The following is an 18,873-nucleotide window of genomic DNA, read 5'->3' as shown; positions in this document are numbered from 1 at the left end:
GTAGTTAGTTTCTGCTCTGGGGTGAGGGAAATAGATATATTGGAATAATCAGAACATACAATTTCCTCATCTGATGGATACAAATTCTGGGGTGAATCTCCCATTGATAGATTAATGAGATTCTGTGTGGTGTTTCCTGCCCGCTACACTCAGCAGGTCACATGCAGCACTGCACTGCTGCACTGTACACCTCAACCCAACAGCATGGCTCAGCTGCTCCACCCTGTGGTGGCATAGTGCAGCCTGCGCCCGTCTACAGTCACACCGTCGTTCATACAATAAAGACAAGACAAAGATAGTGCAACCTTAGAAAGTTTAGTAAAAAAAAAAAGCATAATTTAGAACTATGAGGCCTTATTAACTATTTACAATAGTGTTCAGCTACATCTAAATCAGAACATTAAATGCTGAAAGCTTTTAAAACAGAAACATGCCATAACTAGAATGTTTTAGCAGATTTATGCTTCATGACTAAAACAGTTAAAATATATAGAAAATATGAAACAGTGAAAGCAGAACATCTACACAAACTTAGCTGCCATTAGTATTTAGCGGATATGCTGCAGGATGCATTAGCAGTCATTAGTTCTGTAACGTACATGTTTCAATACATTTCTCACAAACCAAGAAAACAGGAACAGTAAATAACAGAAAAAATATCCAACCAGTGAGTCGGAGGTGAAGATAAACAAAGAGACCAGAACAAGGTGAAGATGAAGATACATTCAGAGGATCACAAAACAATGGCGGCTTCATTTGCATTCTGGAAATATGTTTCAGGACCTGGATGTTTTTAAACCTGTCTTCATCTCACTTGGTAGCTGTGGCAGTGCTGCATCAAAGTGATTCAACACACATACTTGTATTTATATCTATGTGAGGATATGAACTTACATAATGCAACAATAAACCAAACCCAGTCTACTACCACCCACACACGTTTAAAATAAGTGTCTCTACTTTTAAATTTAAAAACAGTGTGTTAACCTTTTGTGTATTTATTTGTGTGTATGTATTTACAAAGTGCAAGAATGTGTGCGATTGTGTGTACATTGATCTACTGAACATGACAGTTGTCTGCTTGTGGCGTCTCTTTCTGCTCTGGTTTCTCTTCGCCGCTCAGGGAAAGACGCTTCCCGACAGAGCTGTCTGCAGACGCACTCTGGAGGAGTGTGGAGAAAGAAAAGATTAAGAAAAGTCATTAAAGTAGGCCAGAGGGACATTCGTGAATGAAGGAAGTACATTTGTTAGCAATTTCGACACATACAGCGGGGGTTCACTCTTTCCTCTTGACCTCTTTGACCTCAAACCTCTACATCCTTTAAATGCATCACTGCTTTGCTTAAGTCGACCTGACACCATAAGGAAGCTGACCTGGACTGACTTAGAGGTGTGAGGGGTCCGGATATTCTGCAGACCCATTAGGCAACTGATCAAAGTTGGCTGAACTGATTCCAAAGTCTTTAAAACTATTTTCAGGTGACATTATTCACTCAGCCACTGATAATGTATCAGTGACAGTGTAGAGTGCAGTACTCTATGTGTGTGTTTGTACAGCTATCTTTTTGCAGACCAGTTTGAGCATATAACAAAGTGTGAGGACATTTTGGGAAAGAGAGGACATTTAGGCCGGTCCTTACTTTGTGACCCCCCCTTTAATGGACTGTTTGGGGGTTAAAACTTGGTTTTAGGGTAAGGGTTAGAATTAGGTTTAGGTTAGGTAATGGTTAGGCATTCAGTTAGGATGTATGGGTAAGGGGTTAGGGAATGCATTATGTCACTGAATGTCCACACTAAGAAAACTGTACAAACCTGTGTGTGTGTGTGTGTGTGTGTGTGTGTGTGTGTGTTTGTGTGTGTGTTTGTGTGTGTGTGTGTGTGTGTGTGTGCTCACCTTGCCGTCAGGTGAAGATACAGGACCGGTCCTTCTGGCAACCAGCCGTGGGCTGCAGCGCTTCACTGTGGTTCTCCTCATGATGAATGGACTCTTCTCTCCCAGGGGAATATCAGCAAAGCCTGAGGGAGCACAAATGACATGTAATGTTTTTAATTTAGAGCTTTGTTCTGCAAACTAACTTCAAACCCAATGAAAATTATTAAAACAAATACTTTGCTTTCTTTCTGTGCATTCGCCCCTGTGTTTTTGATGCTTATCTCACACACTGCTGAATTCCTACCTTAGAGTTTTAAGAAAAAAAAGATCTCAATAGCCCAAAGGCATAGAGTATTTCAAATAGAACACTATTTCTATAGAAATGTGGCAGAGCAGGTCAGGCTGCTAAAACTAGGACTCGGTAATATACAGCAGCACAGAAAACTAACTGCAGAAGTCCTTCCTGTGAAAGAGTCGTAGTTACAATAGAGAACCACCCAACACAAACCTCTCTGCACCAGCTCAGGAAGTCCCTCCGGCCTGAACTCATCCTCCTGCTGCTCACTTCCTGCTTTGGGTGTAGCCACTGCGTTGGCCTTGATCTTCTTTGTCAGGTTGTGCAGGGCCTCCTGGGCGCTGTCTTTATCGCTGACATCACGGCGACCCCGCTTCCCTGCGAGTGACCCATGAGGAGACCTCTGAGGCGTCAAGGGAGCCGTGTTCTCAATGTCCTTGTGCATCTTTTCTTCGTCGTGTTTGGAGGAAGACTTCCTACCTGACCGCCGGGAGCGAGTACTACCAGCTGTGCTCGAGTGGGCATTGGCTTCATTAGCACGTTGGCTGAAAGTAATCTGTTCGAGTCGTGTTGTGAGTGTATTGTTGGTCTCCTCCAGTTTGTGGACCTCGACCATCAGAGTGCAGTATTTATCCATGCTCTCATCGGCCTCAGTGCTCTTCTCCTCCAGGAGTGTCTTCACTTCATCCAGCTCACTCTTGATCTCCTCCAGCTCTTTATCCTTCTCTTCTAATTCCCTCTTCTTTCCATCAAGGGCAGCTTTAAGTTCCTCCACATCCTTGGTTTTGTCCTGTGACACGATCTTCAGTGGGTTTATCTCTGGCTGCACTTCCTCACAGCTCTTAGCATCTCCTGAAACAAAAATATTAACCAAATTATTCAACTGCACTTTATGGAGACGGTTAACCATTAAGCATGATGACCAACTGGTGAAACTGTTGGCGATGTATGTACCTGAGCTGTTTAACATCATTTGCTTTTCCTGCTCCAGCTGTTTGCAGTTTTTCATCCAAAGATTCATCTTGCTCTGAGCAGAGTCTCTCTCTTTGGACAGACGAGTAGCCCGGGATGTCAGCACCGACACCTGCAGGAGAAGCACACAGAGAAATATGTTGAGACAGCGTGTGGGGGAAACAAGAGTTTAGGGTTGAACAGTGCAACCCTGTTATTATTCTTTGTGTAAAATGACAATTAGTTCAGTGTTTAACATATGAATGTGTGTACCTGCTCATTTAACTGTACAATGGACAAGTTGTGGGTTTCCAGATCTTTTTCCATAGAGGCAACAGCAGACTGAAGGCTCTCTTGTTCTTCTGCAAGTTTCTGTCTCTCTCTCTCTGCTCTTTGCTTCTCTTCTTCCAGTGCAGAAAGAGCAGAGCACAGCTTCTCCTTCTCTACTTCAATCAAAGTAAGGGATGACTGCAATTCAACGTCTAACTTCTGTTTCTCCTCCTCTAATTGTTCCTTCTCTTGCTTGAGTGGAGACAGAGTCTGTTGCAGGCTGTGTTTCTCATTTTCTATCAAAGAAAGCTGAGATTGAAGCTTTTCTCTCTCATCAGTGATTCTCTCCCTGTCTTGCTCAAGTCTTTGTTTCTCTTCTTCCACAGATTCAAGAGAGCAAAGCAGGTTATCTCTCTCTTCTTCCACTGTTAATAAGGTAGACTGCAGTTTCTCTTTTTCCTCCACCAATCGTCCCTTTTCTCCTTCTATCTGTTCTTTCTCTGCCATAACAGATGAGATGGAGTTTACTGAGGCTTGTCTCTGATCGACTTCATCCTCCCTTTCCTTTTCCAGGGTTGCCATCTCTTCTTCTTTGGCTTTTATAAACATTTTCAACTCTTTAATTTGTTCTTCCAAGGTCTCAATACAGGTGCTCAGGTCCTCTCTCTCTTTTCGCCATTCATCTCGCCGGGAGCGGAGTCTCTCTCCTTCAGTCTGCTCGTCCTCCAGAGAACTCTGGAGGCAATTTCTCTCTTTCTCCATCTCTACCAACAGGAACTGCACCCTATCTTTCTCACCCTCTGTCTCTGCACTTGTTTGTTCGAGTGAGATCTCTCTCTGCTTAGAGGCTTCCAGCTGCGCTTGGAGGTCATCTACGTGTCTGCTTTGCCTCTCTGCTTCCTCTCTCATCCCTTTCTCGAGCTCTACCATGCATTTCCGTCTCTCCTCTTCCTGTTTTCTATCCACTTCTGCCTCCGCCAATCCTCTTTCAAGCTCCTCCTTAGCTGCCTTCAACTCCTCTATCTCTCTGTTTTTGGTGTCCAGCTCTCTCTCCAATTGTTCTTTCTCAGATCTCAGGTTTTCCAGCATGGTTGAGAGATCTGATAGTTTCTCGGTGAGGTTTCTCTTCTCCTCCTCCACCTAAGATTGAGGGTTCAAGACAAGACAGCAGAGAGTTCATGAAAGGAGACAAATCAGGACCGAAAAAAGATTAAGAGATTACCAGATTACTACAGTTCTAAATTGATATACATTTAATGTATCACAAGTCACCACATCTGAATAGAACAATATAAAAGTACCTCTCGTCTCTCCTCCTCCAGCTCAGCTTTGGTTGTCTCAACCTGTGTAAAACACAACATTTCCATTTATATGTTATATAATATCTGTCTTATCATGTTAAAAAAAAGTTACAATACTAGAAAAAACCCTTTCTAAATGGAGGTACATGTAACTGTTTGTATTTTTTGACAGAATACCTGTAGAAATGCTTCCTCCAGACTTTGCTCTAAATCTTCCTTCTCCCGTTCCAGAGCATCAATGGAATCCTGCAGTGAGTCGGACTTCCTCTGGGCATCTACGGAGATATAAAGTTACGTTAGGGCGAACACACTACAGAACTGAGAAGGTCATATAATTTTATATTAAAGACAGAGGGGTCACCTTTGAGCAGCTCTCCCATCTTCTTTTTCCTTCTCTCGTCTGACTCAATGCGGACCTGAAGCTTTTCAATGCCAGTTCTCATCTGCTGGACCTCACCTTGTGTGGAGTTCAGACGAGAGGCCATCTCTCCTTTCTCCAGGAGAGACGACTCTAGAGACTGTGTTATACGACTGACTTCTCCCTCTAAAGCCTTGGTAAGAGAAATAGGAGAGAAACAGTGAGGAGGAGTTCAATTGAAAACCTTAAGTTCTTTGAATCCAATATATATATATTTCACATATTCTCTAAATCCCTCATCATAGTCTATTAGTATTATTTTGAGCAGATGGGATATAACCCAGGTAAAACCTTCTGACTCATTTAAGTATTTGAAAGTGTTTGACTCTCGCATCCATTGAATTACTGAGATAATACACAATATATACTAACATGCTTAGTATCAAGCTTCATCCTCACCTGTATCTTGCTGACCATGGACTCAGTGTTTTGATTGGCAGAGGTGTGGTCTTCCTGGATCTGGTTAAGATGGTCGATAAGGTTCTCCCTTTCTCCACTCTGTTGAGAGATCGCCTGCTCCTGCCCCGTAATCTGCTCCAACAGCTTTAGTGGAATCAAATTAATTTATAGTTAGAAATAAAACAAAAACAGTAACATAAATAACAGAGGACATTTGGGACGCATGGATATCAGCTAAACGTCTAGATCCTAGACTGTGAATGGATGAAGCTTCTCCACTTCCTCTCAATACCCAGAAATGTTGTTAAAATACCCCAGATACAAATGCAGCCATCTTGCACATTTAGAGCCATAGTTTGCACAGTAGTGATCATGCAGTCTGAGCTATAAATTCTGAACACGTAACCCAGTTTTTACAATTTCAAATAATTCAAACCAAGCTTACTGAAAAAAATAAGCACAACAAACAGCTGTGTGATAAGAAAAACCTAAAATGTCAGGAAACTCTGAGAAAGATGTATTTGATGTGCACTTGACTTTGTGGTTTGGTCCATGTCCCATCCATTGACACAGAGGTGGGATTTATGACCTATACTGCAATCAGACACTAGGTGGCAATCAAGACACTTTCGCGTCATTTTAGGGGATTTGTCATAATGTTAGTCTTTATATACAGTCTATTATATGGTCTAGATATGCCATAAGCAGACATTGAAATGCACAGGTAAGTTTGGAGCTGTTGTCATGTCTTAACCATTCAAGTTGCCTAAAAATCTAAACACTCACTACATCTAAATAAAAGTCGACCTTGCCTTGGGATGTGGCATGTTACCAGGTCCCAGATTCAACTCAAAGCAACCCCCTCTTCCTATTACCTGTTGCCTCTCTGTCTTCAGTTTCTCTGTGCTGCCTTGCAGAGCTTCGTACTCCTTCCTCCCTGCTCTGATGTCATCCTCCAGGATGGAAATTAAGTGCCTGGTGTCACAGTTTGTCTTCTCCAGACTGTGAACCTTTTCTCGCCATTGCCCCAAAGACTGGTTCAGCTCATCTCGCTCCTCAGAGCAGGACACAAGCTCAGATCTCAGTTGGCTTGTCTGAGGAGAAAATAAGATTTAAAACTGTTATGTTACCTTCAATGATTCGTGAGCCTTTCATATTCGTTATTTCTCTGCTCAGCTCTGCTCACCTCTGTCAGGAGTGTTTCTCTCTGCTGCTCCATGCCGGAACACGTCCTCCTCTGCGTCTCCATCTCATCCTTCAGTCTGGTCCTCTCCTCCTGCAGGGTCTCCAGCTCAGACTCCATGCCCAGGATGTGCTGCTCCAGATTTGCTTTCTCAGATCGAACCCTCTTCAACTCGCTCTCCTGCTGAAAGAACTTTTCATCCCATCCACCTGTAGAACATAGTACAATTGTTCAACTTGTGTATTTATTTATAAATCCGGCAGTTTTATTAGATTTGAGAAGTCTGGATTCACAACCACATTCACAGAGCATATACTGTAACACCTTGTTTCGGTCTGGAGTTGTGAAATGACTTCCTCATAAGCAGAAAGATATTTACCTTTGGCCATTTCCAGTCCTTCCAGCATCTCCATAACATCAGCCAGTTGGCATTTAGATGTGTGTAGCTGTAGAGCCAATGTCTCTCGCTCCTCTGACAGTTGCGCCAGCTGAAGATGAGCACATAGCACAAGTACAATATTAAAATAATGAATGCTACGGTTACACTACCACATGTGATATTTGTCACTGTACAATTTCTTTCCCCTACCTGCTTAGCAAGATCTTTCTTCTCCTTCATAGCAGCATTCAGTTTATGTGCTGCACCATGTGCTTCCTCCTCTGCAGCATTGACTTTCTTTTCCAAGTTTGTAACTTGGACTTCCAGTTCAGATGTCAGCTCCTTTCTCAGTGTCAGTTCAGAGCTCAGGAGGTCACACTCTGAGCGCAAGGTCTGGAGCTCATTTTCTTGTTTTGTGATCACTTCCTTATACGGGATGTCATCTTGTCCCTGGGACGAATCTGTTGACATTTTTATAAAAAGTCTAAATAAAACTACATTCAAACAGTAAAATGACAAACAAAATTCAAAAATAAGTTGTGATTCTGAAATTGGCCTTTTAAAGTCGTTTTTTAAAAAGATGCAACAGAAAAGATGAATGCCACAGTAATAGCTAAAAGAAATCATGACTCTTAAGTATGTGCTCAGTGTGAATCAGTTAGTAAGACCAAGAAATCTCATGATTATATTATTACTGCAGTTAAAAGCACACATTTTTTTTTCTCACCACAGGAGTTGAATTCTTTTGTCGTAGAGATGGGTCGAGACATTTCACAAACTTCAGGTTCATCGTCAATAACATCTCTGGGACAGCTGCTGTTACGAGGAACCTGTGAGAGAGAAGACAAAATGAAACGGTCATGAGGAGCAACACCTTAAATCAGTCAGGATTTAATATTATACTTTTTAAGAGGTAAGGGGTTATATGGATGTTGAACATTCAAGAGAAATATCAATAGCTAATGAAAAATCAAGAAAGGCCAGTATTTAACTAATGAAACCATAATAGGCGACGACAAATACATTGTTATAGTAATGATCTAATACCTGATCCAAGGGCTGCTCCTCCTCATCACTCCTCATTTCCTGTTCATCAGCAACACTTGCCTGCCTCTGCCCCTCAATCTGTTCCTGGATCAGCTCTTGCTCAGTGACGTCCTCCTTGAAGACCAACTTTGTCTCACTGTAAGAGTTAAGGGAAATTGAGTTTTAATGATCATATAATAAAATGCATATAACAATTATATAATTGTGTATTTGTTCTTAGTACAGAGCTCATTGTACCAGAAAGAATCGTCAGACTCATGGAAAAGCTCCTCTAGGCCAAACACCATCGAGTTCTGCTCCTCCTTTTCATTAGGAGACTTAGTATTTGTACTTGAATCAAGAATCTGTCCTGCTGCTTCCTCCAGGGAAACTGCAAAAAGATAAACGCACATTATTGCACATATTTAAATTCAAGTAGCACAGATTTTCATAGTTTTTGGTTTACACTCACCATCAGTTTCTGGCTCCTCAGGCTCGATGTGGCTGATGTTCTCTTCTGGCGTCTGTGTTTCTGTGAGGTGCTGTATGATGCTGTGTTGCTGTCCCACCTGCTCCAGCAGTGACTCGTACTTTTGTCTGAACACGGTCAGCTCCTCCTGTAAAGCCACCAGCTTCTCATGCAGTTTGGCCTGCTCTGCCTCAAACTGGAGGCTCCTGTGATAAAGCAGAATTCCAGCTGATATTTACAGTACAAAACACAGTCAATACCATCTAATAGACACTGGTATAAATAAATTTACTTGTGGAAGCACAATTGACCTTAGAAGTGAAGATGTACTGTACCTTTCTCTGTTCTCCTCCTCATTCTTCACGTCCCTCATCTCGAGCTGCTCCTTCAGCCTCTGCTGCTCCTGCTCTGAGGCCTGGAGCGAGTACTGGATGCACTCGTATTCCTCTTTAAGTGAAGCCATCTCATTCTCAAGCCTCTGACTGCTTTCACGTAGCTGCAGCTTCTCTTCAGTTACTTGATTCACACTCGACTGTTGCTGGATGTTCTCTTCAGTCAGCCGATTATAGCTCGTATCCAGCTGAAGCTTCTCCTCAACAACTTGAGTCAAGTTGGAAACCAAAGCCTTTTTCTCAGCAGTTAATTCACTGAGTTCAGCTTCAAGTTTGGTTTTCTCCTCATTTATCAGACTGAGAGCAAAATCTAGCTGTGCTTTCTCCTCAGTGACTTGACCAACCGTTGATTCAGCTTCTAGTTTCTCAGCAGCTACTCTATCGATCTCTGCTTCTGTTTGCTGCTTGTCTTCTGTTAACTGCTCAACATTTGAATGCAGTTGCTTGTTCTCTTCAGATAGTTTGTCTAAACTGGCTTCTAGTTGTTTCTTCTCTGCAGTGACTTTAATTATTTCATTCTCAATTTGTTTTCTTTCATCTGTCAACTGTTTCCGTTCAGCTTCAAGACTGTTTTTCTCCTGAAGGAACTGGTTGCGATACTTCTCTTTGTCTTTGTTTATCTGCCTGAGAGTCGTCTCTAACCTGGTATTTTCCTCTGTGATCTGACTGAGTTTAGTCTCTAATTCAGCCACACTCTCCTCCAGCTGGTTTCGCTTGACAGAGTCCTCCTCTAGACGAGAAATTTCACAGCTCCTCTCCAAAAGCTCCTCCTTTGCTGTGACATACTGTGTCTCCAGCAGAGAGTTCTGGGATTGGACCTCATCTAAGCGGGATTCCAGGACAGATACCTGGAGGAGAAACTGATTTTAGATTTCAAAAGGGACATTTTCTTTTCCCAGAGCAAAAGGAGTTTGTAAAGATGATGCAGAATGATTTTTGACAGACGCTTGTAAGACTACCTGGGATTTGCTGTCCTCCAGCCTGTCCTCCATATCGGTCATCTGGGTGTGGTTCTGAGCAAGCTGCACCTCCAGTGCCTCTATCGTCGCCTTTAACCCCTCAGCCTGACTGTCAAAAGAGTTCATGGTTGACTCGTTGTCCTCCAGGTCCATTTGCAGCATCTCCAGCTGTACCTGGATGTGAATAATAACGGGCTGATCAATAGGCTATCTCATACTTTATTTGTTAAATATTCCACAGAAGAAAACACAATAGGGTATGGTTTAGATTAGATGTAGGTAGCCTGTAGACACCGAAGGCCAAAGACATAAGAACAAATAACTGACCAACCTTGATTTTGTTCATGGCGACCATCTTCTCCTTCAGTAGATCTGAGGATTTGACCTGCTCTGCCTCCGCTTTATTCAGCTTCTCTTTCAGACTCTTTATCGTGCCGTCTCTCTCTTCTAAGCCGTGTGAAGCAGCAGACAGAGTCGTCTTCATGGTCTTTATCTCCACTCGACACACACTCAATTCGGATTTAGAAGAAGCAACTGATTGCTTGGATGTTTTGAGCTGCTCTTTCAAGCTATTCTCTTTGTTGAGGAAGTTTTCAATCTCTGAAACTTGACTCTGTGACTCTTTAATCATCTTCTCGGTCAGATCTTTTACCTCTTTCTCCAGAGCAGACACCAAATTACTTTTCTCAGTCAGGGTGTTCTCTAGGTTTGTCTTGATTTCAATTGTGGATGAGTGATTCTTCTCAAGAGCTTCTAGAGACTTTTTAAGGTCAGTGTGGGATTGGTTGATCATATCTAGCTCATTCTTCAAGACTGGAAGCTTCTCTGCTGCATCTGTGTTCGAAGCTACTTTTTCTTCAAAGGAAGATATCTGCTCCATAAGATGGTTGATCTTCTCCATCTGAGCATGTTGGAGGATCTTAATAGGAAGCAGAATAGAAGGAATTAAGCTTCATATTTATATTTGAACATTAGTTAGTAAAAACAACTTAATTTGGGATAAGCAGAATGGATTTGTGCACTTGAAGATAACTGGTAAATAAATATAACAAAACAATAAAAGATAATATAACAAACAAATCTAACAATATTTAATACAATTAATTTAATACCTCTGCCTCTTTTTTCATCTCTTCTGCTGCATTGGCCAGCTCAACCTTTTGTTTCTCCACAGATGAAATCTGAGCTTCAGCCTCTCTAAGCTGCTTCTCCTTCTCTTCTGCCTGGCATGCCTGGTCCTTTAGCTTCTCTTCACACAATTGGAGATCTTCACATTTTTTATCCAACATCTTTTTGTGAACCTCTTCGCATGCTGCCAGGAACTTAAGTTGTTCAAGCACCTCAGCTTCCATTTGCTCATGTTGCTGAAGGGTCTCTTTCGAGGAATTGACCTGAATTATGAATAGAAGATGCATCTTAGCCCTCTACTGGTTGAAACAAAAGTAAGGAATAAGACCCAACATGACCAAAAAGCACAGTCAGGAGTAGTTATTAAACACCAAGTACAATCAGCCAATACAACATTTATTTATGTTTCAGACAGTTGATCATAATATCATATTATATTAGTCATATCCTTATTTTGTACAAAGTTTGATCAACTCCAAAGGAAACGCCAGAACAAGTTAACTGAATAAAAAATAGCAATCATTGATCTGTTAAATACTTTTCTGTTGCAGTGCAGTATAACAGACCTGGTTTTCGATGAGCTGCACCTCTCGCTGAGTCTCTTCCAACTTAAACTTGATGTCTGCCAACTCTCCAGCCTTTGCTGAAACCCTCTCCGCACATTGCCTCAGCAACGCTTCCCTCTCTTCTGCCAATCTGGTACAGATAAGATACAGAGGACCGAAAATATGCATGTTAAAAAGCGAGCTACACTAATTGCAGCCTGAGGAAAACAATAGGGAAAGGATTCATATGATACTGCACTAATGATGAATATGCTTACAACAAGATTGCTTAGATATATAATATGGCTAATCAAATACACTACCATTACCGGCAATAACATCACAATTGTCATTGCTGCTCCCTTCATTTCTATCAGACATTTTCTTATTTAGAAATACTTTAAACATCGACACACCTCTCTTTTATGTTAAAAGCCATTTCTTCAATTCAATGTTGTGAATATGATTATTTTGTTGATATGATCTGCTACAGACAGCATCAGTTGCACTTCTGTCTGTTCTGGGGGAGGGATCACTCACATGTGGCTCTTTCTGAGGCTTTTACATTTCCCCCCTTTTAATTAGGGCTTTTTTGGGTAGTTTAACCCTTACTCTTGTTGAGCATTAAGGACAGAGGATGTCGCACTGTGTTAATTCCTATGAGACAAATTAGAATTTGTGGATATTGGCTTTATAAGTAAAATTTGATTGATTAATAATGCATCCTTGAATATTTTATTGTTTGCACTCTATTGACTTTAGTGAATTTATGTTGCAGACACAGCCTTGATTAAAACTTGAATTAATTAAGGAAAAGCTGTCTGTTGTATTGAAAAATAAATTTCATAACAAAATGATGAACTAACAAACACCTCTCACCTGAGGTTTTGCTCCTCTTGTTGCGCAGTGGACTCCTCGAGACTCTCTCTCAGCTGGTTGATCTCAGCCTGGCGCAGCTCGACCAGCTGGTCCTTGGAGTGGACCAGGTCACAGACGGTCTGATGCTCATCCTGCAGCTCTCGGTGCGTCTTCTCGGCTTGTTCTGCTCGAGTCATTTCCTTTTGCAGCCGCAACTCCAGATCTTTGACCTGTAAAAAAAATACAAATAGGCCAATTAGGATTTGGATTTTTTTGAATTACTTCAATCCAATATTTTCAAATTATTAAAAAAATCTTTTAACCTACAAACTGTTCTCAATGAAAATAAAAGATATAATAAATCACCTGAGCTTCGAGTTGTGCCACTTGCATACCAACATTCTCCAGATCTTTGGCGTGTTTCTGTCCAGCCTCACAGAGTTGAGACTTCAGCTGATTGCTCTCATGCTCTCTCTGCTCCAACTCTGTGCTCTTGTTGAGGAGTTCACCCTTCAGGGAATCGATGCGAGCAGACAAAACGGCCTTATCGTCCTCAACACTCATGTGCTGCTTCTACAATAATGACAGTAAACATACTCAGGGTGAGGGATAATTAACTGAATTCTTAAGTTGATGTTAGTGTATTTAAGTATATATTTCGTATTATAGTCATTGATGGTATTCTTAACACATTCTCAAAAAATTATAAGAATTTTAACTAGATTGTCTCTTGATTGACACAAATCTGTCACCGTTTAATACTGTGTTTAATCTGTTCCTTGTACTTCCATTCTGTGTGGCAATCATTCATTTATCAATGTTTCTATATTAAGAAAAAAGACAGAAACCACTTCATCTTACCTTAAGTTCTTCATTAGCCTCCTTCAACGAAATGAGACTCTTCTCCGAGTTGTTAATTTTGTCAGTGAGTTCCTTTTGCACTGCTTCAGTTTCATTAATCAAGACCTCCTTTTCTTTCTTCCACTCAAGCAGAGCTTGATGTTCTTGTTGCGCCTCCTTACACTCACTCTGACTCACAGAGAGATTGGATTTCAGGTCTTGGCTCTCCTTCTCCACGACTGTCAACCTGTTGGTCAGTTTCTCAGCCTCTTGTTTCTGTTCCTGCAGTTCATTCTGAAGTCTACAGCGGGATTAAAATATTTTATAATGATTAAAAAGAAAGTTAAATTAAGCAGCGATGAATAATGAAAGACCAAATTTCTGCCTTTGTGTAGTATGACTATGTTCACCTGTCATTTTTGGTTTCTGCATCAGAAAGAGTTTTCTTCGAGTTTTCCAGATCACGGGTTGAAGACTGAGTCTGCTGCTCCAGTTTTGTCTCGAGTCTCTTCCGCTCTTCTAACTGTCCTTCTGATTTCGCTACGGAGCAAAAACACGAGTTAAAAACAGAGATGACTTCAGATCATGCTCCAAAATTACTGGGCCTGCCATTCCAAATGCATAACTTACCTTTGAGGTCATCTAGTTGTCCCTGGATGCGTTTGATGCTCTGGTCTCCACTCTTCTTCTCTTCCTCCAGCTGAGACAGACGCCTGCTGCTTTGGTCCAACTGGACAGTCAAACTGTTCTTCTCTCTCTGCAGCTCCTGGTGGGAGGGAGACATGTGGAGAAGGGACAGCAAAAGATGATGACAGTGACGGTGGAAGACGAGATCAAGCAAGAAAACAAAAATAAAATAAAAATAAAACAATAGTTCAGATTTGCAATAAAAACAAATTTTTATGTTGTATTTTGGTTAAAATATAATATTTGGTGGCAATTGTTTTAATTTCATTGTATTTGGCCACCAACGGCTGTTTAGACATTAACTAAAGATGAAAACTATATCAGCCGACTTATTAGTGAAATTTCAATACACCATTATAGTAAGAAAATATCCTACTCAGCGCCACCCACCTCCATGTTCTTGCGGATGTCCTGTTCTTTGGTCTGAATGACCTGGAGGCTCTGCTCCGACCGCAGCAGTTTCTGTTTCTGCTCCTCCACCCCCTTCTCCATCTGACTCTTCTGTAAGCACATCTATAAAGGACCAAGGGAAGAGACCAGTCAAACTAGGGTGCTGGGGTAAGGACGATTTTTGTGATTAGCCAGTAAACTCTCACACAGCATGCTCTCATATACACCCCCTGTACTGAAGGGTAAAGAGAGGGTCGGTGTTACACATAGATCTGACTTCCTGAGAATTACCTGCCTGACTTAGAAACACTCACAGTTAAAGAAGAAACTACAGGTGTTATAAAGAACTCGAATGGATGGTAGAAATGTTAGGTATGTTTTGATTTTCACTGTGCTTCTGTCACCGGTGCTTTGGGATTCAGTGACCCATTGTCTCTAAACCAATGGTTTTGTGAGTTAAAAAAAGTTGAGTAGAGGAAGAAAGGGCAGAGAAGTGCAAAGTACAGCAGAGAGGTTACACAGTTACCTTCTCCAAATCAGCCTGCAGTATGTTGTAGTCTTTTTTGGACTGTTGGTTCTCTTGTGTGAGCTTGGTTCTGGTCTGGTTCAGCTGCTGATCCAAAGCTGTGTGTGAATTCTGGAGCTGGGCAAGCTCCTACAAAAAATATAACAAATACAAAACCTTTGGATTAAAAAACAGTTCATATTTATTCATAATATCTGATTAAACCTAAAACAATGAAGGCCTGATGAGGGTAAGACTCCACATTATTGCACCTTCTGACTGTCCCGTTCTTGGTCCTTGAGTTTCTGCTCCAGGGCACGTCTGCAGCTTTCAGCGTTGTGCCTCTGACAGCCCATCTCCTCCGTGACTTGTTTCAGCTTCTGCTCAACTGAGCAACACTAAGAACAATCAAGCAACCTTTTATTATACTTTGGCAGTTGTTTACATTTGCTTCCCGTTTCATCTATCTTTACTACAACAAGAGCAGAAATAAAACAAAAACAATCTGTCGTGCAAAAATTGTTTATGTACCAATGCATGTCTTTCTGTCGGTTAGTAGATCATAGAGGTGGTGGTACTAAAATTAGAGAATATTTGCTCGATACAACTGACAGACAAGCATGCACTGATAATATCGGCTGGAAATATCCATAATGCAAATCACCCGACCCCACAGAATCTGTATGTATAAGTAATTGAAGCCTACCTTGGTCTCCAGCTGCTGTTGTCTGTCTTTGGATTGACTCAGCTCTTGACTAGTCTTGGCCAGGTCTCTGTCCCGTTCAGTCAGGTCTTTGCGGGCCTGGTTCAGTTGAGTTTGTAGTTCCTGCAGTTTGGAAGCCTGGCCACGAATTTCCTTCTCCTGATTGGACAGATTCCTCTCCAGCTCGGACACACGGCCACGCAGCTCTGATGAAGAAATGCAAACAGTTACATCCTTGTTGCTCCCCATGATAGTCAAACTCAAAAAGGGAGCAAATAGATTTGTGAGAGGCAAGACATGAACTGAAGAAATATAACAAACAGTTCACCTTGGTTGAGCGTCTTCAGCTGCTCCATCTGTTGTGAGGATCGACTGGGACTCTGCACTGCTATGGAAGAGCTCACTCTCTGGCAGGATTTGATAGGTGTCTCCTCAAGGGCGTCCCACAGAGATGCAGCTCGCCTCTTCAGAGGCGTTTCCATTAGATCCTGAGACTGTCGGCCGTGGCCCTGATCTTGCCATGGGAATATGGAAGATCCAGTTTGGCGGGCAGCAATCTCCTTGTGACTTACGCCGACTGAAGACTGATTTAACAACTAGTAGAAAACAGGCATATTAACATCATCAATTACAAAGAAACAAACACATCATTCTGATAAGTGATGTACTCACTTTGACCTGCATGACTTTGAGTTCATTCTCCAGTCTTTTCCTTTCTTCTACCTCTTGGTTGTATTTCTCTTGAAGCTCCTCCAGCCTAATATCTATGAAGCAAACATCACAGTAAACTTAGATTCCTCCAGAGTCACAATGTCCAAAATAGATGACGCAGCAAAATCCCTGACTTTTACATTAACACCTTCAACTGAGGTTCAGACATACAGAAATTAACAGAGGCAGTCTGTATAAACCTGGAAACAGCAGGTGAGGAAAAAATAATAACTTGAATATATAAAGATATATTATGACAAACTGAAGTACCCTGCTGTCTGTAAGCCGGGACAGGAGCTGGGGTAGAGAAACTTTTCTGTGGAGTAGTGTAGGGATGCAGCTCAGAGGATGATGATGACATAGAGGAAGAACCAGCGGGTTGAGAACGATCCAGTTCATTTTTGAACCTGGGTAAAGAAGAAAAACTTCATCACCAGCCATTCAAGAGTCAGGTTTGAAATCTATGCATCAACTCAAACACAATGACACCGGGACTAAATCTAACCACAAATGTAACTCTTAAAACCCTGTTTCAACAGACACAAGCAAACTCACTTCTTGAGCTCCTGCTCCAGTCGCTCGATGGTCTTTCTGGAGGAAATAAGCTGACCCTCCAGGTAGCTGACCTAAATCCAATCAGGAACATAATTCAGTTATCACAGGAAGTTACAAATTCATATTAATTCCAGATGTGTGTATCCTCTGCCTCAGAGAGACAAAAGACAATAGTTTGAAAAATACGTGGGGAGAGAGTAATTACCTGCTGCTCTTTGATTCCGAAGTCATGGACCACCTTGTGACGGGCTTTCTCCAGAGAGTCAAGTGACTCTACTAAACCCTGGTTCTCTCTTTTCAAAGCAGAGGTCTCTGTACGTTCACTGTCCACCTGAAGAGAGGCAAACAGATAATGGATGGATGTTTGGAAAGACCTTCCACTTCTGTAAGGCTGCTACATCAGTAATTCCCCCAAGGGACTAACTACAGTGTATTTATCTGCAAGTAAAAAGTTGATTTTGTTGAATTCATCCTTCACTCTTGACCACTGACCTTTTGCTTCTGCTTTTGCAGGGCAGCTTCTAATGAGTCCAGTTGAAACTGTTTCTGACTCCTTTCCTTCTTCAGTTTATCCAGCTGGACTTCCAGCTCCCGGATCTTCTGCAGGGCTTTCCCTGGAAGTCCATCCTTCCACTCCTCCACTGCCCAGCTCATGGTTTGCAACCTGACTGAACAGACATCAATTTATTCATAGGAGGAACACAGGAGGTCAGTCGCTTTTGGTGCAGAGATTGTATTTATCCTCTGCCTGGAGGATTCAGGAGAGAACTGAAGGCGACAACAAAGCCGAGGAGAACTGGTATGATTTTCAACTGCAGTTGAAAGGGATGTGGAAGGTGATCAGACTTGTGTATAAAAAAACTCTCACACACCTATGATACCTGTGTCTAAAGGCTACAGCCTCGGTCAAGCCAGTGTCATTATGCCTGACTAAGGTCATTTGATTGAAATCTATTTAATACATTTACCATAAAGCCACAGCACCGATCCCTCTGTGCAGCTTATGAGTGCATGATGTCCTCGATGTGATGCTAACAGCTACAACAATCACACCTCTGTCCTGCCCAATTCCTCTCTAATCCTGCTTTGACCTGACTACTGTGAAACTGCAGAAACAACCAGTCACCAACCCATCAACACCAGTATGTGCTTCACCTCATGTCTTCAACCAATGTGAGAGTGTCAGAGGACGTCGAACGTCCAGGTGAAGTTGTATTATTTTTAATCTGAGTGTAATTCAGCAATCTAGTTTCCTTCTTGTACATGGGCCACAGCAGGATGAGTCACCAGCAGCAGACACACACATACGATCACCCCGTTTGTTCCTTTATTATTAAACCCACTTTCACAAAAAAAACATAGTCTGTTAATTAAATGCGTTAATAATAATAATAATAACAACAATAGGAACACTGCACTAGTGTTAAGGCTACTTGAACGGTTGCTACAGACTCTTACGTAAACGAATAGCTTCGCTGGTTGAACCGTTTATCTTCGAACTTTACCGATGAGTTAAAATGGAAACGCTGTGTGAAGTTAGCTTATGTTAGCTTCCTCACAGTTAATGCTGGCTAACGGACAATGGTTGGCTAACAATCGATACCACAGGTTAGTGTGTAGTGAACCCCGTCAGAAACACACGGTTGAGCCTCTAGTCTTCACCGGGTTCTGAACATAAAACAAAATACGTACATTCCACATAGATGCAGAAGAGTGAATGGTAAATATAGAACGTGCAGTCAGGCGTTTGTGTGGACGTAACGTAGACCGAGCGGTTCAACGTGTTTTCTAGTGACTAAGACGACATGTTAGTGAGCCAGCGACTTCCCCGGTTCCATGTGAGAGTGAGAAGATAACACGTTAAATCAAGTGTTAGCGTTCAGTCGCGGTTCAAACGAGAGGAAGCAGCTTCACTTACTTTGGGCGCGACGCTCCTCGATCGGATTCTCTAATGCGGCTCGTTGGGAAATTCAAACTTCGCCGAGGAGACCGAGGCTCACTCAGCTGCGCGCTGATTGGCTGCTTCGGGCGACGTC

The 18,873-nt window shown here is 42.0% G+C and overlaps 1 protein-coding gene across 1 annotated transcript; it reads right to left on the bottom strand.

The window, feature by feature from the left end:
- Positions 1 to 408: 408 nt before the first annotated feature.
- On the bottom strand, positions 409 to 18,771 carry cenpf (centromere protein F). The gene is made up of 38 exons (XM_061068328.1): positions 18,756 to 18,771; positions 17,330 to 17,505; positions 17,043 to 17,168; positions 16,838 to 16,908; positions 16,553 to 16,689; positions 16,244 to 16,335; positions 15,900 to 16,167; positions 15,575 to 15,777; positions 15,141 to 15,266; positions 14,890 to 15,018; positions 14,364 to 14,486; positions 13,917 to 14,052; positions 13,697 to 13,826; positions 13,308 to 13,587; positions 12,813 to 13,019; positions 12,468 to 12,676; positions 11,610 to 11,739; positions 11,028 to 11,306; positions 10,247 to 10,834; positions 9,916 to 10,089; positions 8,900 to 9,804; positions 8,562 to 8,770; positions 8,354 to 8,471; positions 8,117 to 8,252; positions 7,797 to 7,899; positions 7,280 to 7,530; positions 7,070 to 7,178; positions 6,694 to 6,899; positions 6,383 to 6,601; positions 5,508 to 5,651; positions 5,052 to 5,241; positions 4,868 to 4,965; positions 4,691 to 4,732; positions 3,393 to 4,529; positions 3,123 to 3,252; positions 2,382 to 3,020; positions 1,895 to 2,016; positions 409 to 1,162 (listed from the first exon to the last, which is right to left on the bottom strand). The coding sequence occupies exons 2-38, from the start codon at positions 17,489 to 17,491 to the stop codon at positions 1,058 to 1,060; spliced, it is 8,433 nt and encodes a 2,810-aa protein (XP_060924311.1). The 5' UTR covers positions 17,492 to 17,505; positions 18,756 to 18,771; the 3' UTR covers positions 409 to 1,057.
- Positions 18,772 to 18,873: the final 102 nt, after the last annotated feature.

Source organism: Limanda limanda, chromosome 3 (genome assembly GCF_963576545.1).
Source record: "Limanda limanda chromosome 3, fLimLim1.1, whole genome shotgun sequence".
Taxonomy (NCBI): domain Eukaryota; kingdom Metazoa; phylum Chordata; class Actinopteri; order Pleuronectiformes; family Pleuronectidae; genus Limanda; species Limanda limanda.
The sequence above is the reverse complement of the archived record's forward strand: the minus strand, read 5'-3'. Positions and strand labels throughout refer to the sequence as shown.

Bases quoted from the DNA above. Each gene is read 5' to 3' on its own strand.
- cenpf (XM_061068328.1), bottom strand. From the start codon at position 17,491: ATGAGCTGGGCAGTGGAGGAGTGGAAGGATGGACTTCCAGGGAAAGCC. The intron at 7,900-8,116 runs GTATTAGATCAT...TCTCTCTCACAG, and splicing joins AGGAGCAGCCCTTGGATCAG to GTTCCTCGTAACAGCAGCTG. The intron at 6,602-6,693 runs GTGAGCAGAGCT...TTTTCTCCTCAG, and splicing joins GAGAAACACTCCTGACAGAG to ACAAGCCAACTGAGATCTGA.